At 41.0% G+C, this 25,445-nt stretch overlaps 1 protein-coding gene across 1 annotated transcript; it reads left to right on the top strand.

Moving 5' to 3' along the window:
- Positions 1 to 3,002: 3,002 nt before the first annotated feature.
- On the top strand, positions 3,003 to 25,281 carry SUZ12 (SUZ12 polycomb repressive complex 2 subunit). The gene is made up of 16 exons (XM_069872835.1): positions 3,003 to 3,333; positions 6,288 to 6,334; positions 6,425 to 6,489; positions 10,733 to 10,801; positions 13,130 to 13,179; positions 14,278 to 14,363; positions 15,762 to 15,993; positions 16,755 to 16,857; positions 18,144 to 18,249; positions 18,849 to 19,026; positions 19,686 to 19,777; positions 20,207 to 20,350; positions 21,038 to 21,195; positions 21,629 to 21,827; positions 22,447 to 22,526; positions 22,815 to 25,281. The coding sequence occupies exons 1-16, from the start codon at positions 3,018 to 3,020 to the stop codon at positions 23,158 to 23,160; spliced, it is 2,271 nt and encodes a 756-aa protein (XP_069728936.1). The 5' UTR covers positions 3,003 to 3,017; the 3' UTR covers positions 23,161 to 25,281.
- Positions 25,282 to 25,445: the final 164 nt, after the last annotated feature.

The following is a 25,445-nucleotide window of genomic DNA, read 5'->3' as shown; positions in this document are numbered from 1 at the left end:
AGGGAAGAGAAAATCAAGAAACTGGAATACTAAGCAGAGAAAATCATGATAAAATGTGTAATGGTATTTTAGAAATATCACTTTTTGTTTGGAGGGAAGCAAAATAGAACGTAGGTAAGATGGTGACAATGACAAATTTCTAAAAATGCATGCAAATTAAGGTTGAAAGAAATTACAGAAAAGACAGCATGGAAAACATCCATGTCTGGTAAAAATGGAAGGGCAGAAAGAAGAGTAATTAGAAAAAAAAATCAGGGAAGAAAAGATCGTTCCAAAATAAACAAGTAAGGTAAATGGTGCAAATGAAAGAATAAAAGGAGAGAGGTAACAAAAAAAAAATTTCAGATATTATATAAGAATAAATATTAAGAAATTGGAAAAACAAAACCCACAGCAAATTGGAGGAGGGAGAAATAGCAACCAGTAAAGACCTCTTTATCCAAATGTGTCTGGGGTGCATATACATACATTTTGTTGAAACATAGTAAGGTTCATAACATAGAATTGAGATATCACAACAGCAACCCCCTTTGAGATAGTTTTCAACTTATTATTAAGTTCCTTTTCCTTAACATTAAGAATTAGAAGATAAAGTGAGTGGGTACAGTGCATCACTTGTATCTGGTATCAAAACTTAAGGCTTGATTTCATACCTGGACTGTTCTCACGCTGTGCTGTACAATTACCTGTGAGCAGTTTTGCAAAAGAGAGCAAACAGAACAGGATGGCTGTCGACGCCTTTCATGCACTGGCCTTGCCGCACCACTGAGAAGGCTTGCTTGATTGAATAATTCCAGTGCGGAGTTTTCCCATGGCCCAGTTGGACTTGATGATGTTTTATCGCAGACAAGGAGTGGTCCGAAGGCTGATCCCGAAGGCTGATCCCAAAGGCTGATCCCGAAGGCTGATCCCAAAGGTGTGCTCGGCCGCAGGCGAGCAGTTGTCAGGACTCTGCAGGCAGCCACAGCAGCACAACTTGTATTTCCCTGAGGACTCCATGGGTCTTCATTAGGCAAAGAAAGGTGGGAATAAAATCAGGGAGAAACATTGGATTCTAGAAGAAAATTTTTCACCATGAGGACAATTAAACATTGCAATAATCTCCCCAGGGAAGCGGTAGGTTCCTCTACGCTGGACACTTTTAAGTCTCAGCTTGATAAGGTGCTGGGCCATCTCAATTAAACTATAAATCACCTAAGAAGGTTGGAACAGATGATCCTTGAGGTCTCTTCCAACCTAGCATTCTGTGATTCTACGGTTTCACCTCAGACTTAAAGCTTCCCTGAACCTGTGGGAGATTTCTTGTGCCATCCTGTGAGGAAACCGCATGGTTAACTAAGGTTAAAGCTACAGGGTACCAGCAGGACCTTGTGTCCCAGCCAGTAAAACCATTTTTACCACAAAATCAATACTGATTTATACCTGATCTCTATTTTGATTAATTTGGCAGTTGGAACAATGGAGCCCAAGCTCCTGTGGGCAGCTGAGCCTCATAGCTTAGGGACGTGATGGGGTCCCCATCCCCAGAGGGATTTAAAAGACAGGCAGTCAAGGCACTCAGGGATGGTTTAGTGGTGGATGATCTCCAAGGGGGCGGCACTGGGGAGCAGGGGCAGCACTGAGAGCAGGATCAGCCCTGAGGTAGCCCTGAGAGAGGGGGCAAAGCTGAGGGTGCAGCACTGATAGTGAAGGAAGAGAATAGCAGGGGCAGCCCTGAGGGTAGGGGCAGCCCTGAGAGTAGGGGCAGCACTGAGGGGGCAGCGCTGGTAGTGAAGGAAGAAAATAGCAGAAGCAGCACTGAGGGGGCAGCACTTGAGGGCACGATCAGCCCCAAGGTAGCCCTGAGAGCAGGGGCAGCACTGAGAGCAGCGGCAGCTCTGAGGGGGCAGCCCTGATAGTGAAGGAAGAGAATAGCAGGGGCAGCCCTGAGAGCATGATCAGCCCTGGGGGCAGCACCGAGGGGGCAGAACTGAGAGCAGGGACAGCACTTAGGGGGCAGAACTGATAGTGAAGGAAGAAAATAACAGGGGCAGCACGGAGAGCAGGGGCTGCACTGTGGGCAGGGGCAGCACTGAGGGCAGGGGCTGCACTGAGGGCAGAAGCAGCACTGAGGGCACTATCAGGCCCGCGACAGCGCTGAGGGGGCAGAACTGAGAGCAGGGGCAGCACTGAGGGGGCAGAACTGATAGTGAAGGAAGAAAATAACAGGGGCAGCACCGAGAGCAGGGGCTGCACTGAGGGCAGGGGCAGCACTGAGGGCACGATCAGGCCCGCGACAGCGCTGAGGGCAGAGGCAGCGCTGAGGAGGCAACCCCGAGGGCACCATCAGCCCTTGGGGCAGCACTGTGAGCAGGATCAGCGCTGAGAGGGCAGCACTGAGGGCACGATCAGCGCTGAGAAGGCAGCGCTGAAGGCGGGGGCAGCCCTGGGGCAGCCCTGAGAGCAGAATCAGCGCTGAGGGGGCAGCGCTGAGGGCGGGGGCAGCACTGAGGGCACGATCAGCGCTGAGAGGGCAGCGCTGAGATCAGAATCAGCACTGAGAGGGCAGCGCTGAGGGCTGGGGCAGCCCTGAGATCAGAATCAGCGCGGAGGGGGCCGCGCGGAGGGCGGGGGCAGCGCGGAGGGGCCGCCCGCCGTACCCATGGTGCCCCGCGGCGGAGGGCGATCGTGCCTTTCCCGCGAATTCCGTTCAAAGGCGGGGGGGCCGCCGCGCGGGGCGGCGCGGACCAACCAAACGCTTCCAGAACCATCCGTGCGTCACGCGGGGGCGGGGCGCGCGCCGGCCAGTCGGGCGCTGCGGCGCCATCTCCGGGGCCAATGGGAGGCGGCGGGGGGGGCGGGAGCGTGGCGGCCGTCGGGTTCGGCTGGTTCGCAGCGCTGAAGGGGGGAGAAGCGGAGCGGAGGAGACTTAGAGGAGTTGGAGCGCGGCGCTTCCCCTCCCCCGCTCACCCCGCCCGGCCTCCCCCCCACCTCCCCGGTCTCCGTCGCCGCCGGGGCCCGCGCGGGGGCCCAGGCCCATGGCTCCTCAGAAGCACGGTGGAGGCGCGGGGCCCAGCTCGGGCTCCGCGGCTGCGGGGGGAGGAGGAGGAGGAGGTGGAGGAGGAGGAGGAGGCGGCGGGGGGTTCGTGGGCTCGGCGGCCGCGGCGGCTCCGAGCGGTAAATCCGGCGGCGCCGCGGCAGGAGGAGGAGGAGGAGGAGGCGGCGGGAGCGGGTACTCGGGCGGGTCCTCGGCCTCCTCGGCGGCGGCGGCGGCGGCGGCGCTGCCCCCCGTGAAGAAGCCGAAGATGGAGCAGATCCAGGCCGACCACGAGCTCTTTCTTCAGGCCTTCGAGAGTGAGTGCCGGGCCGGCGGCGGGGGGAAGCGGCACCGCCGCGGAAAGGGCGGGAGAGGAGGGGGAGGAGGAGGAGGAGGAGGAGGGTTTGGCGGGGGTGGGGGGGGAGAGCGGGGGCTGCTGGGGTAAACACGGGCGGGGGCGGGAGGTGGGACCGGGGGCCGCGGCGGAAGCGCGGGGCTGGGGTGCGGGCAGGGGGCGGGAGTGGGGGGGAGCGGGGGGTGCGGGTTGGGGGTGGAAGGTGGCGGAGTCGGGGCTTGGGCTGCGGGATAGAAGAGACTGCGGGACAGAGGAGGCTACGGGGCTTGGGGTGTAGGGTGGGAGGCGGTAGAGTCCGGGCTAGAGGAGGGTGTCGGGGTTGGGGTGCGACGTGAGGGATGCGGGGAGGGAGGGAGGTGGGGGTAGAAGGATGGGAGCCTGCGCCCAGCTGGTGAACTTGGCTCTCGGGAACGGATCCCGGTGGGTTTTAGGGCTAGCGGGTGTCCTTTCCCCCTGTAACAGTCCCGGGAGGCAGCGGGAGTCGGGAAGGAGAGGGCTCGTCCCCCTCCGGCAGCTGCTTTGCCGGCCCCTCTCAGGGGCAGGATGTGATTAGGGCTTCACTGTACTTGGTTTTTCTTTGTCTGGAAATAATTGTCCCATAGTTGAGATTTGATATTGGAAAGTGACCTTTGCGACCCCTCACATCACCCTGTGGCGGTTCTAGTCAGGAGCAGAATCCCCTTGGATGCACAAGAAAGTTGTTACAGAAATCCGATGGGAAAGCCCAGTGTGGCAATAAACTTCGGTTGTACGGAAAAGATTTGTGTTCAATCGCTAGGATTGGAAGGAAATTTTTAATTCCCTGCTGAATGCACAATCCGGGGCTGGGATGGGTGCTGTCACTGCTCGCGCTGGCTTGTTATAGATGGTGACAGTTTTTGAGAAAGTCTGGGGAGATTTTGGAGGTGTCTCAGTTCCCTAATAATGCAGCGTCCTTTGAATCCCGGCCCTGTTAGCAAAGCTGGATGTTCCGAGCAGCCTGTGCTGCAAATAGGTCAAGTGGCAAAGGAGTTTTAAGAGGTTTTGTGCTGTGTCGGGGATGGGGGGGAGTTCTCCTGGCCATGCTTCAGTCTGTCAGCCAAGGGAAGCGTTAGAGCTCTGCAAGGAGGGATCAGTGGGAAATCGCAGCGTAAATGTATTCTAGCATGTTAACTTTGTGGTGTGAATGTTATGGGAAAACTGCTGTAGGTAAATATTAGATTAAAAATCCCAACACGTGTCATATTGAATCTTATCCCTCCCAAATGATTTTGTCCGTTTTCAAGGTCATATGCTAGAAAAAGATAAAGATTTATTTTAAGCTTTTGCTGAGTAATACAGACTTGTGAAACCTAAGTCTGTTTGCAGGTGGAAAAGTGTGTTTTAGAGTCTTTCTGCTTGGGAAAGTTGAAGTCAAAGCAGCAAGGCATTGTCTTTAAGTTAAACTACGTCCTTGTGAATGTAATTCAATGTTTTTATACCTTTCTAAATTATAACTACATCATGGGGTTTGTAGACCAAAAAATCCAGGATGTTTCTTTAAAAGTTGACTGCTCCATATTTTCACTTTCTTGCAAAGTGCGAATTTCTTTCTTTTCTGCATTTGAATCTAAAGTACTGATTTAATTTGATAATTCGCCTTAAGCAGAATTTTACTGGTTTTCTTCAGGTGTATAAAAGGAAATACTGGGATCATTTAAAGATTTCCTTCTCTAGTAGTAATATGTCTCTAATGATAGATTCTTTGAGGTCCTACATTGATAAGTGTAGAAATGAGGCTGAATCATATCTTTAAAAAGAGATAAAGGATTTAAAATGCTGCCCTATTTAATTTCTAATTGCAGAATTCCATAAATAACAATGTTTCCAGCTAAGTGAAATAAATGTTTTGCAGTCATAAGAAAATAAAGGTTTATTTTTCTTAAAGTAGTTGTTTGCTTTCTTTATGTGGGAAGTGGAGGCAGCGTTAGCAGCCCTAGCATGGGCATCAAGGCATTCTCTGTTCTCTTTTTCTCTCCACTTAATGTGCTTTATCAAGTAATTTCCAAGTTTTTTGCTGATGTTTCCTAGTGAAACTGTCTTCTATTTCAGTTTTAAAAGGATGTATTTAAGTTTAAGTAGGAATTCTTGTTAGATATAACCTGATCTGGACAAACTAATTTTTGTCCTGATGTAACTGAACTAATAAAAACTAAACCAAAGATCCCTTTTTCTGTAGGCGAGTTTTGATCTTTCGAACTTTGAGTTTTACACCCATTTCAAATGATGCTACCCTTTTGTGTCGGTATTGCATATAGCTGTGTTATCCTCCCTCCCTTCGCACTTTGAAACAGTCGTTGCTTTGCTGGAATTAACATTTTTCTGATTCTGTGAATGTAAAAGGTCTTGGAAATGAATTTCTTCACTTAGAATGATCTGTAATGTGTCATAATCAACTGACAGACCCTGTTCTTCTTTTGGTACCTCATGTGAGTGACCTTGGTACTTTCCAGAAGGATAAAACAATCAAATACCAAATTGTCTGACTGTGTCAGCTTGATATACGTTTCAGTAATGTATGGGATACGTTCATGAACTTGATGAAGAAAACGTACCTATCCAGTAATAGGCTGTAATATGCTGAGAGACCTTCTCTGCCCCTTATTGCTATAAAGCCTGTAAGAAACACATTTTGTGGAAGGCAAAAGCAGTTGTGGTTAAGTTGTGACTGCTGATTTACGGTAGCTTAAACAAGAAATTGCTTTGTGTTATACAGTAGGTGGAGTAACCTTTGGCTTGTTAATGTGGAGTCATTTGGCCATGTGATGCTTCACTTAAACGATGACTTCTGTGATAATTGTTTTCAAAAATTGCTAAATTAGATGCTTTTTTATCACTATAAGGCTGTATTTCTGGAGCTACAAGGTATGTTGGATAACACATGTTTCTTTTTCTTAGAACCAACACAGATATACAGATTTCTACGTACCCGGAATCTAATAGCAGTGAGTAACTGGTCTTTATCACTTGTTTACATTTGACTTGTAGGAAATTTTAATTAAAACATAACATTTTTCTTCTTTTTTCCCCAACAGCCAATCTTTTTGCACAGAACTCTCACTTACATGTCCCACAGAAACTCCCGAACAAATATCAAAAGGTAAAATTGTCTTGAAAAGTAATCCCAAAATGTTAACCAAGTAGCAGAAGTCCAAAAAATAGTGGGCGATGTAAAAATTTGACCTTTTCTGTTTGAAGAACTTAACAAATACATCTGACAGTTGATTTCTGAGACCTAGGAACTTTCCTGCAGTGTTAAAGGTGTGTGAGTGTTACTTTATGCTTGTGACTTCTGTTGGTATTGGGAGTACTCGGTTATGGATAACTCTCCGCAGCATCCCAACAAATTCTACCATGTTTTTCTGTTTTGGGACAGAACTTCTTTAAAAAACAAAACTGTAACATTGGAGCTCTTGTAATCTCTGATGCTTGATCATAACCGTATGAAACATTTTAAACTGTAACCTAATCACTTATTTAAGAAATAAAACCAGGCACAAAACTGTGGGGTTTGTTAATTAGTCTTGGAGGGATCCAGTAATGATTTCCGTAACTATTTTAAAAGGTGAGAAATGAAGGAAATCAGTTTGTGGTATTTTACAAAAAAATCCAGCAAGCACTTTAAGAAATTTGCTTTGAACTGGATGCAACTGAGAAATGGATTTCTGATTTTTCACTGCAAAGTAGCCGTTCCGATTGTGAGTGACACATTCAGCTGCATGTCAAGAGACTTGAAAATATATAAATACTGCAGAGTGGAAAGCGTACATTGTTAGTAGAATCGAAAAGTCCTCGGGGTTTCTTCCTTCTCCCAGGAAATAATTTATTACACTTTGGATTTTTTTGTAGCCTGAACACTCATTTTAAAATACCTTAACACCAAAGTTCTTAGTGCTTGGAAACAGCTGGGGGACTGAAATACTTAATAATGAACACTTGAGGAAAAGCAATGAAATCTGATTATGCAGGCAGTTCTAATTTAAGCTATATGTGTATCTGAGGAAGGTAATGTTTGAATGATTTGTTGAGCGCAGAATTTTCACATTTTCATTTACACAAAAGAAGCTCTGTTTGGCTTTCTCAGATCTATTGGATGTTGTTTAACGTTCTTGTCATTAAGTTTAATGCTGGAGCATAACTTTTCTTAAAGCTGAGTCACTAACGTAGAGCCTCAGGTACTTGAAGTTGGTGCTTGCTTTTTTCACAAAGGTTACCAAAGTGAATTTCTAGCTTATTTTAAAATAGGGCAGAGTCAAATCTTAAGAAATAATATTCAGTGTGTTTGGAGTTTTGATTTCTGAATTGTGCAACAGGAAGTTCCTGCTTATGATTTACATTAACCTAAAGTTGGTTGAATGTGTATGTACTTTCACCTGAATCTATTTCCTTGACTTCTGCTGGGAAACGAGAAAGGGTGCTTTGCGTGCACATTGTGTTGTGCACGGTTCTGAATTCCAGTTCAAGTTCAGCTGCACAAGGAATGCTACGTTTCTCTTTGAAACACACTGATTTTTACAGGTTCCCTTAACACTTTGTTTCAGAACTGTGATTTTAGATAGGTAGTGTTCCAATAACAGATCTATAACCATTTCACTCACTAGTTTTCTGACAGTACTGACTTACTGGAATCATGCTGGTAATAGGGTCTAGGCAGACTTTAAGTAAAATGCTTCAGTATGTTTTCTGTTGTATTACTGTGTTTTTATAAAGAAGTGAGCCAGCAAAGTTGAGGGGGAAAAAAATACAAATTGCAAAGAAGTGCATTCTTCTCCCCTGGGTTGGCCTTTCCATGCTCTGTCAGTACCATGGTCCTTCTCTCTCAGCCTAGTTAAAACTGCAGAAGTTGTAGATTGAAGGTAGTTTGGGCAGTTTAGATGAAGTGGCAAAGCAGTCTCAACTGAACCTCCAAAGAACGTTAGTGGGGTAGTTGTTTGATCAGTTCTATTGAATGCTATCAAATGTGCATAAGACCTTAATTGCCATTCTTTATCCCATAGATATGGCTAAGGTATATGATTGTGTTATTCTGATGAAAAAGGGGCTTTGAAAGAGGAAAAATATCCGCACTAGAATAGATGATCTTCCTGAGGCTTCTCTTGGGACGTAATTATCTGCCTGTCCTCAGTACAGTGAGGAAGTCTTTATGAAGATAAGAATCGTTACTGTACCGAGAATTGTCGGTAGCAAAGGTGTTGATGAGCATGGATCAGCTTAAGCAGGAAGGTGCTGCTTGTCTCGGAGAGGGAGTGTGCTTAGGTGAGGTGATACTTGATGGAGAATTGAAGTGGACTTTCTGCCTTTGAGTCTGTTTTCTGGTGCAACTGTATTAGACCAAACGATGGTGTTGGAAAGAAGTTACTAACTCTTAATAAAAGTCACTTTCCATACAGTATTTGGGTAAAGGAGTAACTTTTTCATTTATTGGCAGGATAATAGCATGCTATGATGTGACTTAATATTTTGTTAATTATTACTGTGCTTGAGTGGAATAAGAGTGGGTGGAGAAAGGAATGTGCAAGATGCGCGTACTTGTAGCACAGGTAAATGCTGTCTTGAAAATCCTAGGTGTTAGGGATGATTATTTAAAAACAATAATTTTGTCGCTTTTGCTTGGGAACATAAAAATACCCAGGAATTCCACTAAACTGGATTACTACTTTGTTCTCAACAAATTCGATGTAATGGAATTCTTTGTTTCTATTTGTAGTTTTTCTGAGGGATTTTTGAGGAGGACTCTTCTAACTAAAGTTTGACATTCAGAAAGGTTCTGTGATCTTTGTGTATCAGTAATGCTCACAAATATTAAACGCAACCTGTATTCTACAGAAAGTTGTTAAACATTCCCCCATTTCTGTGGCATGTTTGTGTCTCAGCTGGTTTCTGGATCATATTCCAGTCGTGACATAACGTTGCTCTAGAGTGGTTTTAAGCAATTCTTTAGTCTGAAGGAAGCCTTGAGAAGCAAAGGGTGGTACTTTCTGGTCTGCAGAACAGTAGCTGGTTTTGATGAGCTTGGGCAAAGGGCACACAGAGATGTTTTTTTACCCTGGAATCTGAAACTTAGAACAAATTCCTCTTTTTTTGACATTTCTTCCTTTAGAGCTGAGCGTTGCAGTGTTCATTTCAATAATCCCACATTGCAGTGTAGGTGAGTCAGTTCTTGGATCTGTCATCTGTGTGAACCTCAGGCTGAGTAAGGCTTTGAATCAGTGTTTGTTTGCTAGACAAATTATAATTTTTCTCCTTGTTATCTGACTGCAGTGCTGTACTCAAGCAGTGTTTCTTGTCTGGTGTTACTCTCTAGCCACTGTGGGATTTGTAACTGAATCATTCAGCTGCATTACATGCTGAATGTGGGCAATGTGTGACATCAGTGTTTCTTCAGTCAGGATGTTTCAGTGCTTCCCACTTCCCCAGAGCATGTCATCATTGTTCCGCTCAAGAAATCCATTATTCAGCAACAGCTTATGTTCTCATTTTGTTGTTCTAAGGTGTCAATTTAAAGGAAGGATTCCCTTGTAACTCTTGAGTTGTCCCTTGGGTCTGGTGCAATTTTGTTGGCATCTGGATCTAAGCATTAACTTTTCTTTAAAGAAAATCAAAAGACCATTCTGGAAGCTATTGAATGACTTCTGTTCATGAGTGAACTGTAGAAACGAATGTTAAATTGTATGTATAGTAGAGCAGGCTGAACATATGAACATGAACAGACTGTCAGAACTACAGGGAGAAGTGATTTTAAGTGATTATTCTCTGAGACATGTTCTTTACTGATTGTCGTCCCCACCTCTGTTTCCTGCGAGGGTGCTCTAGAAGTGGTTTCAGAATTCGATTGTTCTTTGTATTGTGTCCGTTTAATATTACTTTGTGGAGAAAGGGTTTCAAAATTAGATTTTTAACTGTTTTGTCAGCTAAGGTGTTAACTGTTTTTCTTTATTATGACTAAGAATAGAATTGTAATGACTGAAGAGCTGACACAGAAGTTCATAGTAGGTATAGGTGTTGCTAAAGTGAGAAGGCTTTCTTTGGCCAGAGCTGAACTGTGGTTAGATGTGCTCATTGCAAAGTTTGAGAATGATCCTATTAAATGATACTTCCTATGAGTGGTATGGTTACTTCTGAAAGGTCTGAGTTTAATTCTTTGTATTATTTTGTTACTGCTTGAGAAGCTGTATTGCAGCTGTGTTCCTAAAAAGGATGCTTGCTGAACAGAAGGCTAAACTGTAAAAATAGGCAGCTTTAGATTGAAAACCATGTCAAAATTTAGACTGAATAAATTTTCTTGTTACATATTGCGGGAAGAGTGGCTGTGTGAAACTGTTCTTTCTGGTTTTTCTTTGCAGGAAAACATTCAAAGTAGATGACATGTTATCAAAAGTGGAGAAGATGAAGGGAGAACAAGAATCTCACAGGTACTGCCCTGCTTATATAGTATATTTTGCTGTATGTACAAATGAACGCATGCACTAAATCAAGTCTTTTTGATTGATAAAATGAAAGTGATGAAGAGTGATTATTAGAAGCAAAGTACTTACTGTTTGAAATGTTGCTGGGTTTATATGGTTGTATGCTTGCTGGTTTTAACCTTATGCTTATACCTACCAAAAAAAACTAAAGCAAAAGCAAACCAAACAAAAAACCCTGAAACTTCTGACAGTATTTAAAAGATCTTGTGCATCTCAAGCTGTAATAGGGTAACTTCTAAAATGTTTTTGTTAAAGCCTGTAAAACTTAGTTTCCCTTCTAATGTTCTTGGAGTATTGTTTAATCTGGGTGGGTTTCTTGTGAGACACACTCCATGTATGTCTCATGTTGAACCTTTGCATGGTTGTAACTGAATGTCAATGTTCCCTCTTTAACAAATAGATGATTTCAAGTCCACATGGAGTTGTCACTTGGGGGCAGTTTACTCTGTGAGTTCCAAGTTTTGAAACAGTAATTACCTTTGTACTGGTGTACTTACTAGTTTTGTCATGTTAAATTTCTTTTTCCACAAGAGCTTACTTTACATTATGTAACACACTTAGATGTTGGATAAAACTGATTTTATCAGGTATTACTGTGCTGCTTCAGAAAAAAATACTGAACCTTGCTGAATTTGGCATATTGTATTTGGCAAGAGTCAAAGTTCAGAGATACGAAACTTGGGAATGATGCATTTCTGTTCAACTTCATCCCAGCCTGTCTTCATCATGATGGCAGAAAGATGATGTAGCAAGTGATCGTTCTGTATGATTTAGTTAAACACCAAAGCTTTTAGTGGATCAAAATGAACCAATCTGTTATAAGCCTTCCCAAATAATCTTGTTTTAATCCATACACTTCAGTCAGAGATCTGCTCTAGTCCTGCTGGTTGACTTTGTGTTCTTTTTTTTGGTAGAAAGACTGTAGGAAAATGGCCAAAATCTTTCTGTTTAATATGCTGAATAGATCACAAAATGCAAAGCATTCTTGAAATCTTACAGCAAAAGCAGGCATTTTAAAGACTAACCTAGGTTGCTGGAATGTGTGAAGACCTGTTGAGATGATTTTTTGGTGTTGCTTGGTTTCTAACTAGGCAGTTTTTTCCATAGCATTTGCAAATAATTAGGCTGCTTCAGAGGCAACCATGAATTTAGATGGAATTTAGTCTGAAACCAAGTTATAAATTTTGTGTTCTTAGAGGTTTTATCAATTTACTGTATATTATTTTTCTTAATTATCTTTTGCTCCATATATTGTGGATACTCACTGGGTAAATGTCCTCTTTTTAAGGATAAGGATCATGTTGAAACAGAATATGTATTTTTGTGTTGTTGTCTTGTGCTTTCAAAACTCTAAAAAAGTGGAGTTTGTTCTAGAAATGGTCTAGAAAAGCAAGATAGTATAAATTTCGAAGCTGTTGAGTGCTTTCACTAGTCGTCTCAGTACTCCTGGGAATATTTTTTATATAAAAATAGGCATGAAATTGTCAGGTTGTATCTTCCTGTGAAGTTAGTGAAGGTGCTTGAAGTTGTACCTGGTGTTCTAATATAACAGGTGATGGTTCTGCTCAGTGCTGTGTACTTCAGAAATACTAAGTGGTTTTGAGAGCCCTATTAATCTAGGTTTGTGAAAATTTGCTTTAAGATGGCATATATTCTGGCTATAACAGTTGGAAATAAAACAGGTTTACAACCAGTGGAGCAGCCTAGGTTGTGAGCTGCAGTGCTGGGAAACAACATAGATGCAATTATTGTTTTGATTGCATATGTTGTAGGTGAGATGGATTTGATGTGGTCTTGATTTCTGTGGCTGTAGCTTCCCCATTGTAAAGATTCTGCTTAAAAAACTTAGTGCTTCTTAAAACAAACAAACAAAAAAAACCCAGGAAAAAGATATGAAGTGAATGGTTCAGCCTGAAGTTACAGAAAATTTCTGCCAAAACTCCTCTCTTGCTGGTGAGCGTTGAGGACGTGCTTGTCTGCCTGTGGAGGCAAGATCTCCTGTTTTCAGGCAGTGCCTGAAAACCTCTCCTTTTTTTTTATTTATCAAGTCATCGCATATGCAGAGAATCAGTCTGTAAAGACAAAACTGGTCTATAACTTTGCCACAATTGCAGCTGCTGTATCCAGGAGGATTCCAAGTTATCAGATGGACGGCTTCGTTATAGTTCTGCTTTTTGTGGAGGCCTGTCCTGAGCTGAACAGAGGGGAGCGAACTGCTGTGAGAAGACAATAGTTACTTTTTCTAACCTTTCCTTTCTTTTTTTTCCTGTTTAGCTTGTCTGCTCATTTGCAACTTACATTTACTGGGTTCTTCCATAAAAATGGTATGTTTGCTAACTCATTCATTGTATTGTTCATTTTTGTAGCACCTTTGAAATCAGTATAGATCTGTGAGGGGAGTATTTTAGATCTCTGCTGTTTGGATGAAGACTTTAACATATTTAAACTCAGGCTGTCCCATTAGTTAAATGCTTTGAATAACGCTTTATATATGCAATTGTAATGTTAAGCAGATAAGCCTTTGGGGGTTTTAGTCATAACAGTGAGTTTGAGAAATACTTGAAGGCATCATCCATTCAAACTGGAATAGACATTGAGGAGTTCACGAAGAAAGCGATTTCATGAATGTGTTGTCAGGGTATTTGAAGTGGCTTTAAGAAAAACATCAGCCTTCAAATAGTTAAAAGATTTAGTGTTTTTTTTTAATTCAAAATATCAGTGCAAGAATAAACTTGATCAGCTGTAGCTTAGAAATGCACAAAAGGTCATGTCAGTAATTGTAAAACCCCCAGAAATCATGTATTAATGATGTGCAGTCATTGTGTTGTCTTTGAGAGGTAAAGCCTTATGTGCATAAAAATTGGAATATTTGACTTCCCAGACCAGAATGAAGGGTTCTGTTCATTTAACAAAAGCAGAAGTGAGGTGCTGTCTAGTCATGGGTAAACTCCCTGTCTTTTTACTTCCCTGAAAAAAAACCAGCCACCCTAGCTGTTAACCTATACATCAGAAATCACTCTATGTTAATAGATAAAAAATACTCTGAATGGCATCTTAGTGTTTGGATATAAAAGCTGACACTGTTAATGTAATGGGCTTTGCACTTTGTTCTGGAAGTTATGTTCCTTCCAAGTATCTTGTGATTAACAGGATCTATGCCATAAGATGGTCGAAAGTTAAAGTTGCACGTGTCCAGATTTTGGAGTTGCTTCCTCATGAAACTGTAAATTATTCTGAGAAAGTTCAAGTCTGTAGATAAGGAATGTTCTGCTTCTGAAACTTCAAAATTCCAGTGCTCTCAATGGACAGCATTTGTCTTTCTGCTCTCACAAGTTCATGTTGTGTGGATTTGCACCATTGAACAGATCGGAGAAAGTGAAGGTCTTTCACTTTCTCAGAAGTTGAAATGTTTTTCTGTTTAGATAAGCCATCACAAAACTCAGAGAACGAACAAAATTCTGTAACCCTGGAAGTTCTGCTTGTGAAGGTTTGCCACAAGAAACGAAAGGTAAAAATGATTTCTCAAACTACTAATATAAAGTGTTTACCTGATTCTGGAACATCTATTGAGCATTACCATACAAGAAGGTAATGGTGAAATTGTGCTTCTCCTGAGATTTAGTCTTTAAATTTAAGTACTAATCTATTCGAATTGCCTTCTCTTGACTAGATAGGGGATTTTTCAGCAGCAAATATAATTTTGTATACATAGGTTTGGATCTGCTTTGTGAGAAATAACAGGAAGCTTTAAACAAATTCACCTTTGTTCATTGAATTTAGCCTGGTTGTAAGTCCAGTTCACTCACTGTGGATTTCAGCCACCTCTATTCTTACTTCAATTTTTGTATTATCGCATCACTGAACTGTTAATACTGTGGTCATGTCCAGAGGCTTAAGTAAACCAGGCAATCACAAAATCATAAAATAGTCTGTGCCTTATGGAGCTTAGAAATAATAAGGCACAAGTTGTAATTGTTTGAATTGCGCAGTAATCTGCCAAGTCTTGTCCCTTTCCTTGTTTCTTCTATACCTGTTTTTTGCCTTGATCACCTCAATTATTGCAGACTGTAGCTACTGTGAATCATAAACAATTCTCATCTCTTTTTTCTAAACGTATTTGAATTTGCTTGCTTGTTTTAGCTCTGTTTTTTTTCACACCAGTTGGCAAATTATCTTCACAGCCATGGGAATATGAGAGTCTTAGTAATGCAGGATGAAACTTTTAACCAAAAAGGGAAAGATTTGCAGTCAGAATTTTGTATTTTCCTTAAGAATGTTAAACTGTTTTGACATGGTTTTAAGAGTTAATATTGTTTCTACCCAATTTTGTTACTTGCTGTAGTAGGGATAAATGTGGTAAAAGCAGGAGGTACTGATGGTTATTTAAAAATTTTTGCTGCAAGTTTAGTACTTGGGCCGTCTTGCCATGTTTTTCCAATACTACACAGTGCTCAATGATGTGTTTGAGAGATACTGAATGCAATAAATCCTAGGTAATTGGTTCTTTATCTCCCAGATAGCACGAAGTGCACTTTGTAATATTGGAGGGAGAAGATAGGAAGCCCTTGAAATATTAATTTCTTTAGATAAACAGAATTAAATTAGTATTAATGACTGTTCCACGATCTTTCTGAATGCCTCATGTTAGTGTTAATTTAATCACTTAGAGAAAGATGGCTGCTGCTAGGAGTGGTTATAAAATACCGGTTTTATTTACACTTTCAGCTATCTGTTTTTACATTTTAAACCTAGGGTTGTTACTCCAGACTATATTTACATCTGTTACAAGACTTATTTTCGAAAAAGCGGCAGGAGAAGTACAACTCAAACGATATAAATTTTAACACTTAATATCTTGACTTTGTGCTCTAAAAACCTAAACCTTAGCTTTCTTTTTTCCCTACAGGATGTCAGTTGTCCGATAAGACAGGTTCCTACAGGTAAAAAGCAGGTGCCTTTAAACCCAGACCTCAGCCAAATAAAACCAGGCAACTTCCCATCGCTTGCGGTTTCCAGCAATGAGTTTGAGCCGAGCAACAGCCATATGGTGAAGTCTTACTCATTGTTATTCAGAGTAACTCGCCCAGGAAGAAGAGAGTTTAATGGACTGATCAATGGTGAAACTAATGAAAACATTGGTAACTTCAATCTCTAAATATGTTTTTACAAGTTTAATCTTGTAGACACATATACAGTTGCCTTGATCTGCAGCACAGGTCGTACTCTGAGGAGGGCCAGTAATAGTTGAGTGAATTTGCTTTTATTTGTTTTCAGTCTTCTTCAAGATGGGGCTAAAATACAGCTGGTTGCTAGAAACTGTGCTTCTAATTGTGTGTGAATTTGCCACCATTTTTTTTTCCCTAATGTGTGATGGTGAGAGGAAAAGCTGTTGGGGGGTGAACAGTGTGAGTGCCAGGTGGTCACTGTGACTGTCGTTAAATCCAGCAACACTGCTCACTGCTGGCTTGGTTGTAAGTGCTGGCATGGTCTCTCATCAAAAGTAAATGACTAACTAATAAGAAAAAGGCCTTAATACATTTTTAAAAGCTATTGTCTTGGTCCTATCAAGACATGATATGTTACAGCCCTGAAGAATGCACATAGAACAAAAAATTCTAACTTTTTATAGCTAAAGGTGGAGGAGGGTCCAGTCCCAAATTCTTTATTCTGACAGAGTAATATGAATAAGCTATAAATATATGTGAACATATCTGAAACACAATTACTGAGTGCTCTTTCCATTGCCATTGAGCTGTTCATTAAATACTATCTTATTTTCTATCATGTGACACATCTGATGTAATCAGCAGCCAGCTAGACTTCACAGTCGCGTAGAAGCTGTTCAGTCTTCTGAATCTGTGCTTATGTAATAATTGAATACCCTGTTTCTTATGTGCAGATGTAAATGAGGAGCTTCCAGCTAGAAGAAAAAGAAACTCTTCAAATCGTGAAGATGGGGAAAAGACGTTTGTAGCCCAAATGACTGTATTTGATAAAAACAGGTAATATTGTCCAAAATAAATATTGTTGCTGTTAATAATTTGGATTTTTTTTTAATATTAAATGTTCTTTATCTTCACTATTGAGTGTCTTTAGTGGCATTTTTAGTTGTTTGTTAGAATAAGAGCTTAGGCTTGTCGCCTTTTATTTCAAAAACTTAAGTCTGCAGGTTTCAGGATGAACATTTCATGGAAAACAATTGTACAGATCATGCAAGTCTAGGAAAAGTTCTGTCTTAAGGCCATTATCTTCTCTATATTATCTTTTGAAGCTGTTGCTGTTCTAAATAGAGTGAATGACGGAGTTAGTGTTTTGCAAGATGCTGTCAAGAAACAGGACAGAAGGTCTCTTACTGGGTGTGTTTGTGTACATTCACGTGGAATTTTTCTGCTTTGCAACAACTTGTTTATTTTGAGGGATGCTTTTGTAGCTTATGATCTGTTGTCAGGAATTCGCTGCCATTGTTTCAGACAGCGATGTCTGAAAAGGAAAACCAGTCTTGGGAGAGATGAGCTTGTGTTGTATGTTGATAGACTTGCTGATTTGTGTATATTTAAAACGCATCTATCCATCACTTTCCTAAGACTGTACCTTTGATTTTGTGCTTTGTATTTTTTGCTTCTCCTGTGCTGTTCAGTGAGTGGCAATGAGATAGGTTTATCTTAAGTAGAAATCAGAATCTCTCAAGCCTCAGTGAAGAGGCGGCTACATAGGGAGAAGCTGGGTGAGATAAGCAGGGGAGTGAAAACGTAGCATGTTGGTTATGGTGTTTGTATTATCTGTTCTAGTCTATGCAAGGCATTTTTTTTGCTTGCTTTTTGAGAACATCGTACTTCAGATTTACTGTATTGAAGTTCTTAATGTTACATCTGATATGGTTCTGATAGGAAGGTAGAATTCTTGAGTTTTGGATGCCTGATTAGTGCTCGTATTGGTTAATAGAACAGAGTAGTTATTAATAAAGCAGCAATAAACAAGAGATTATTTGGAGGGGTTGACATTCAATTTGGTTTCTGTTTCTTCACATTCCCATCGTAATGTTTGAATTAACAATAGCTTTCTTGCATCTCTTGGAATCGCTTGGATGGTGGCTTTTGCATTAACATTTGACAGCTTTTTCATTATGAGTGGTGTTTACCCAAGATTTCCACTTAATTGCCAAATAAATTTGCCTGGTAATCTGCTTTTAGCTTCATGAAAACTTAGTTACTGTAAAATATATTCTATGTTTTAAGAGGCAAAGGATAAAAGTAAGCTGCTTTACATATAAAGCACTTTGTCTTCACAGGCGCTTGCAACTTCTGGATGGAGAATATGAAGTGGCCATGCAGGAAATGGAAGAGTGTCCCATTAGCAAGAAAAGAGCAACATGGGAAACAATACTTGATGGGAAGGTATGGAAGACCTGTCTTCACCTAAAACAGTCTGGATTAAGGTAGAACACAATTCCAAGTGCAGCCAGTGGCCATTCCTCTGGAAACAGATTGAATTGAACAGGGAATAGGACTTCTCTTTAAGGATGTACGGACATAAGTTTTAATTTAGCTCTCGGTTTAGGAAAGCTTTGATTACACTAGGTCATTAACACAAGTGGAGTGCATTGTGTGTTGAAATATAGCACTGGAGTGCGGGATGAGCAGTAGGTGTCAGCAGAAAGAGCAGTATTTTGGCAGCAGGCTGGTGGGCAGGTGCTTTTCTCTTGCTAGCCAGGTCTTGTGCAGTTTGCTGTTCAGTGTTTCACAAAAACCAACACGTGTTGTGCATGTGCATGCCACAGTGCGTGCATGATGTGGTTGCTCAGTAATGGGCAGGAAACTGCATAGTCATAATTTTCAGCTTTTTTTAGTGTATCTAGATGTGTGTGCTCCTGTTGGGAACAGAAGGACTTCAAGTGATGAAAGAAAAAACACCTATCCCCATTCTGTGAATACTTCCTCATGATTGTTTCTGGAGAACACAAATTCAGCTGTATTATTTTTTTTATTTCCCCCAGAGATTGCCTCCGTTTGAAACATTTTCTCAGGGACCTACACTTCAGTTTACTCTTCGTTGGACAGGAGACACAAATGATAAGTCTACAGCTCCTATAGCTAAGCCTCTTGCAACGCGGAATTCTGAAAGCCTCCCTCAAGAAAACAAGCCCAATTCTGTTAAACCTACTCAGACTATAGGTAACCAAACTCTGGGTTTTGCTTCATGAAAACATTTTAAAGTAGCACACAGGGTTTTTTGGTTTTACTTCTTTGCTTGACTCCTATCTAACATAGTTAAGTGGCATTTTTGTGGAGGCCACACGGTCATTGAAAATTTAATGTAATTACCATTGTAACCTTTGGAGATTACATAGTGCAGGCTGCTAATATTCAGTGCAAACCTAAACTTATGGGAAAACTTTGTTTCCTTAGTATATCCCACTATGTATTTCATAGAAGGGTTTGGGTAAGAAAGGACCTCAAAGCCCATCCAGTTCCTCCCCCTTGCCATGGGCAGGGATGGGTGGCAGTGCTGAGTCTTACCTTGAAAGTTTCAGTGGATTTATGAGGTTTGACCCTTAATTTTCCAAGATTCTGCGATAACACACTTCTTTAATTCGTGCCTGGTGTGAAATGAAAAGAAATAAACTTTCTGTGGGATGTTTTGCAGGACATTATAGTGTTAAGATATGTGTTTAAATAGGAAAAGCAACCCCATGATTTTTTTTCCCCTTCAAGAGTTGTTTAGATCTTGCACAGTACTGGGGTAGCTGCTAGAGTTGGGTAACTGACTGTGTGCTGCAGTCTTTTAACTGAACGCTTCACCCAAGAAATGTATGTCTATGTGTTTATTTCAGCTGTGAAAGAATCCTTGCCGACAGACCTTCAAACAAGGAAGGAGAGAGATGTTTTAAATGAACCTCGACAAAAGTTGCGAATATTTTACCAGGTATTGAAAATAAACTTTAGAGGAGAAAAGTAGAATGTAAATATTGCAAGGAATTAAAATGTTCACTTCCAAGTTGGGTGGAAATTCCTGTTTGCCTTCTTAGTGGATGCCTTAAGGGGTCTCGCATCGATGTGTTGAGAGTCGTTCCATGTATTTCTTCCTACAGGAAGAATTATTAATCACTCTGGGGGCTTGTCTGACATTCCAAAATGCAACAGGCATCTCTTGTCAGGCATCTGGAGAGGGGCAGGTGGTCTCCCTGTGGAGAAAATGCCAGTGTTTGTGTCCTGAGCTCTGGTGGTGTCCACAAAAACTCCCTGTTACTGTAGCTGTTCCCTGAAATGATGTCCAGCTCTGTTCTAGGGGTTGTGAGGTTGATGAAAGAAACTCCTTTGGTGCTGATACTGTCTGTTCCTCTATTTGCATCAGTTTCTTTATAACAACAACACGAGACAGCAGACAGAAGCCCGAGATGACTTGCATTGCCCGTGGTGCACACTGAACTGTCGGAAACTGTATAGTTTACTCAAGCATCTTAAACTTTGCCACAGCAGATTTATCTTCAACTATGTTGTAAGTAATCCTTCTGTAGTTTAGCACTATGAAACACTGTGCTCTCTGTCACAGATGTTACATATGCAGTGATTCTTTACCCTGTAAAGTTGTAGGTATCCACAGGTTGCAGCTTCCTGTGAATATTTGTCTGTTACAGGGGTGGGGGAAATGTGGGTTTGATTTTGGTTTCTGAGCCACTGCTTTTGTGGTAATGTATTCTTTTACATGTGATATTGAAAGCAATGTAATCTACATTTAGTTGGGAGTCTTTCCGTATTGTATGTGCTGTTCCTACCAATCTGATCTTAAAGCGTTCTTTCGTATGTTATTTGAAGATAACATAGTTTTCTATTACCACAACCCTGCTCAGATAATTATTCTGCAACTTCACTCTTCATCTGGTTAGAAATGTTATGACTTCTAGGGAGCTCTTTAGCAATCTTTCTGATATACTCCTTAGCTTTATAGTTAGTTCTGTTCTGGGTGGGTTTATATAAAATGGTGAGATGGTACAGAGCGAGGAAGCTTTAGTCTTACTTGTTTCTAGAGGTTAAAAATTATTGCAGTGTTGTAAAAGGAAACTAGAGCTGTGTCAGGTTATGATAGGGTGACCAAGTTATTCAGAATTGTAAAGGTTACTTGTTTACGCTTCCCGATGTATCATCGTTACTGTCTGCTAAGTCTGTTTGCAATTATCTGTTCCAGTATCATCCAAAAGGTGCTAGGATAGATGTCTCTATCAATGAGTGCTACGACGGCTCCTATGCAGGAAATCCCCAGGACATCCATCGTCAACCTGGATTTGCCTTCAGTCGCAATGGACCCGTCAAAAGAACCCCTATCACACACATACTTGTTTGCAGGTAAGTGATGGAAAACAAGACCTGTCTGTCCTTGTGTAATGCAGCACGCGGGCCAGATTTGTGAAACCCCTAAATCTGTAGGTGCACATAAACAGTGTTAAATTTCACTACTGCCAAAGCACAGGGGTTATGACTACATAAAGGACAGTAACTTCACCTGTGTGTTTTCACCTTCTCAGTTGAGGTATCTGTTCACAATGATGGAACTTTAACTGCCTTATCTGAAAACTTCTGTCTCCAAAAGGTGAAGTGTGAGTTTGAGCAGGGCCTTGGGTTTATGATGGGGTTTATTTTGCTGCTGGTGAACCCCTCCCCTCTCAACGGTTTTGCAAGCTAGAACTTAAAAGAATAATTTGTATAAATCAATTACAATTCTTAGTATTCTTGTATTGGATGTGATGGCAGAAAGCAGTTCTTGTTTTCCTTCTACTAGGCCGAAGCGCACGAAAGCAAGTATGTCAGAATTTCTTGAGTCTGAAGATGGAGAAGTAGAACAGCAGCGAACATACAGCAGCGGGCACAATCGGCTCTATTTCCACAGTGACACTTGTTTACCTCTGCGTCCCCAAGAGATGGAAGTAGACAGTGAAGATGAAAAGGACCCAGAATGGCTACGGGAGAAAACCATTACTGTAATTATTCTATTTATAGAGAATTATTTTAAATGGATTGTGGTTTCTAAAAGCTGATCTGCAGTTTTAAGGAGTAGGCAATGCATATATTGTGAAAATTGTGCATTTACTTTAAGAGTAAGTAGAGAATTTTGTGAGCCACTTTACCAAAAGGGTTCCTAGGCGCTGGAACGGATGCCCAGGAAGCTGGTTGATTGCCTTCCCTGGAGATATTTAAAAGACAGATAGACAAGGTGCTCAGGGATATGATTTATTTGTGGACAGGTATGGATAGACGTGATCTGAAAGGTCTTTTCCAACCAAACACTTCTCTGATACCTCAGTTCACATGTGTCCTAATAAGTTTTCATTGCTTGGGGCTGGATTTCTCCATCAAAGAAGAGCTGCTGGTATCTCAGGAGTTACACAATGTGTGTGTGTTATTGTCGAATCATCACAGGTCTCCACATGATAAGACTCTTGACCTTTTAGGCTGCGGTACCTGAATTTTCAGCAGTAGTTTTTTGTGTTGTATAAGTGGCATAATTTGGGTTTTAGGTGTGCTCTCATTACTTGTCAGTGGAAATGCAGTTCTGATGTTTGTTTCTCGTCCTTACCTTTCTCCCAATTCTTTATCCAGCAAATTGAAGAGTTTTCTGATGTTAACGAAGGAGAGAAAGAAGTGATGAAATTATGGAATCTTCATGTTATGAAGCATGGGTATGTTGCTATATACTTAGTTTTTATAAAAATGAATTATGGTGTAGATTTGGTTGACCATTTTGCATTGCAGTTCACTAAGAACTTAAATTCTATTAGCTCAGTGGTTTAGGAAAGGATCATTTAAGGATAATTTGGTAACGAGCTTTGTTCTTGTGCCTAGTGGCCCTATGGCTTTGAACAGAAAAAACACTGCAGGTGTGGAGATGATTGATAAACCATGTCATAGAGCATCATTTTGTCTTTTGGAAATGAAAATTGCATAACGATGCTTTTCTAATTTGACAGGTTTATTGCTGACAATCAAATGAATCATGCCTGTATGCTGTTTGTTGAAAATTATGGACAAAAAATAATTAAGAAGAACTTGTGTCGAAACTTTATGCTACATCTGGTCAGCATGCATGACTTTAACCTCATCAGCATCATGTCAATAGACAAAGCTGTTGCCAGGCTCCGAGAGATGCAGCAGAAGTTAGAGAAAGGAGAATCGGCCTCCCCGGTGGATGAGGAATCTTCTGAGGAACAAAGCGGGACAACAAATGGATACAGTGAAAATAATACAAAAGAGAGAGTGTCAGACATGGATAGCATCTCAGGTGTCACGAAACAGAGCAAGAAACAGAAGCTCTGAAGTCAGAAGTCAGGCGCCATTCGACGGACAAGCATTGAAGTGACGTTCTAGGGTGCGTGAGCTCTGTAAGGAATTACACACGCAAATACAGAGATTCCAAACAGGCACTGCTGGATGGAAATAAATGATTTCAACAAGGATATTGTTCTAACAGGGTTTCTCTTCAGTTAATTATGCAAGTACTACATGTATATTGGTTTTGGTGATGTAATGACAATACTCTAAGAGTTTGAGCATGAAGAGCAATATGAAAATCTTTTTGTAATTTTAGTAATTAGTGTCTTAAGAACTTTATGGAATTTACATAATTTAAGTATATGTAAAACCGTTTTTATATCAGGATTTTTGCATCTGTATCTGGCTGTTTTTTCCTACCATGAAGTTGTGAAACATTGGGGAAAGGGGATTGGGATACAGTTTCTGCTTTTCTTACTTAGAAATTCTCTGGTTAGCTTTTTGTGGAAATAACATCTCGCTCTTTAAAGTTTAACCTGGATCCTTGTATTTGAAATCATTTATCAATTGATCATCAATTAACAAACTTTTATTTTTTTTTACACTAAAGTTATCAAAGTTGGCGAACTGAGCACTTCCTTGTCTTGTGCCTGTTTGGAAAGATCTTGGCTTTTCACCTTACAGACACAGTGAAGTTCCACCTTGGCTTTTTGAGGTTACCAGCAGTTTGGGTTTCGTGGATAATTCTGATGTATCGATCACCCAGTGTACCATTTTAAACTTGAACCTTAGCTCCTTTAGATGTTTCTTACACACTTACACAGCTACACAAACGATTTGATGTAAACCCTTTTTTTCACGGGGGTTCCGCATCGCAGCGTGCCAAGCTAAAGCCGAGAGTCCGTAGTCAGGGATGCAGGCACGACGTCGATCCGCTTCTTCGGAAGCGTCTGCCTGCTGTTCCGCCTGAGCACAGACTGCAAGTCCAGGCTGTGGGTTTAGCTTTGGCTTTCGAGATGCCACTCTTGAGGGAAAAATGCACTGTAAAATTGGACCAGAAAATGTGTTGCACTTCTTATGCAAGTACTCTGTGATGTATTGTATTCAATACAGATACTAAGATGCTGACTAAACTATATTTGAGCAGTTTTGCACTGCTGTTAACACATTTTATGCATACGTTTACAGATTTTTTCCAATGGAAAGTGGTTTCACTACTGGTACAGTATCAGCACCGAAGGGTTTATTCCAGCAAGCACTGTGGTTGAGTGACATCACCTCAATTTTTTATTATCCTTTAAAATATTGCATTTTTCATATTCTTTTATTTATAAAGGAACAATGCTGCTGTAAATACAGGTATTTTTAATTTTTTATTTCATTCCATCACCATGAGATGCAGTTCCCTGGTTGTTCAAGGGGTCTATAAGCTTTCTAATGGTGTCTTCAGAAATTTATGAAATGTAAATACTGATTTTGATGGTCCTTAAGATGTGTTTAACTGTGAGACTATTTAACTAATGGTGTGGATGTGATTCGTCATCCAGTATTAAGTTCTTAGTCACTGATTTTGTGTACAAAATAGGAAAGAGGGAAACTGCAGCTTTCATCACAAACTCCTTGAATTTGCCAGCTCACTGAGTTTTAGCAAACTCTAATAATGCCTCTGGATAGTACATCAAGCATTTCTCTCTGGCTTTAATTTGCTAAAGCAGTGCACATATGTAAAAAAATAGATTATTTTAGGGGAGATGTAGTTCTAGAATTATTGCTTATGTCATTTCTTAAGCAGTTATGCTCTTAATGCTTAAAAGAAGGCTAGCATTGTTTGCACAAAAAGTTGGTGATCCCCCAAAAATAGTAATGAAATTACTTCTGTCCAGTAAACTTTGTATGTCATGTCAATTTATAATAAAAGCTGAAAAAATCCCTTTGTTTTCTATTTATAAAGATGCCTTTTCTATATGTACCTTTGATAGATTTTGAAGATACCGTGTAAGCTGGTTAAAAAGAATTTGAATGGTACAGTAGATGTAAAAACAGAACCCCAGACAGAATCGGAAAAACAGAACCAGTTCGGTTGTTCAAATGAACCGTTGTTTTTACATTAAATGTTTATTTGAAATCTGCTTTTGTACATAAAGTTCAGTAATATAAACTCTGCCACCATGGTTGTCCGGTCATTTTGTGTGCGTGCAGCAGGCCCCAAGCAGCTGTTTCTCCAGTCTTTGTTGCATTTATGGTGTCTCCATCAATTACCAGGTTTTAGCCAGATATAAACTTCCACTCTTTGTTCTTGAGGGCAGAACTGAACACCGGAGCCTGAGCTT

The sequence above is a fragment of the Phaenicophaeus curvirostris genome, chromosome 19 (genome assembly GCF_032191515.1).
Source record: "Phaenicophaeus curvirostris isolate KB17595 chromosome 19, BPBGC_Pcur_1.0, whole genome shotgun sequence".
Taxonomy (NCBI): domain Eukaryota; kingdom Metazoa; phylum Chordata; class Aves; order Cuculiformes; family Cuculidae; genus Phaenicophaeus; species Phaenicophaeus curvirostris.
Note: the sequence above shows the minus strand (reverse complement) of the source record. Positions and strands in the feature narration are given on the sequence as shown.

Excerpts from the sequence above, each read along its gene's own strand:
- SUZ12 (XM_069872835.1), top strand. The coding sequence starts at position 3,018 with ATGGCTCCTCAGAAGCACGGTGGAGGCGCGGGGCCCAGCTCGGGCTCC. Across the intron at positions 20,351-21,037 it reads GATTTATCTTCAACTATGTT|TATCATCCAAAAGGTGCTAG; the intron begins GTAAGTAATCCT and ends TATCTGTTCCAG. Across the intron at positions 22,527-22,814 it reads CTTCATGTTATGAAGCATGG|GTTTATTGCTGACAATCAAA; the intron begins GTATGTTGCTAT and ends CTAATTTGACAG.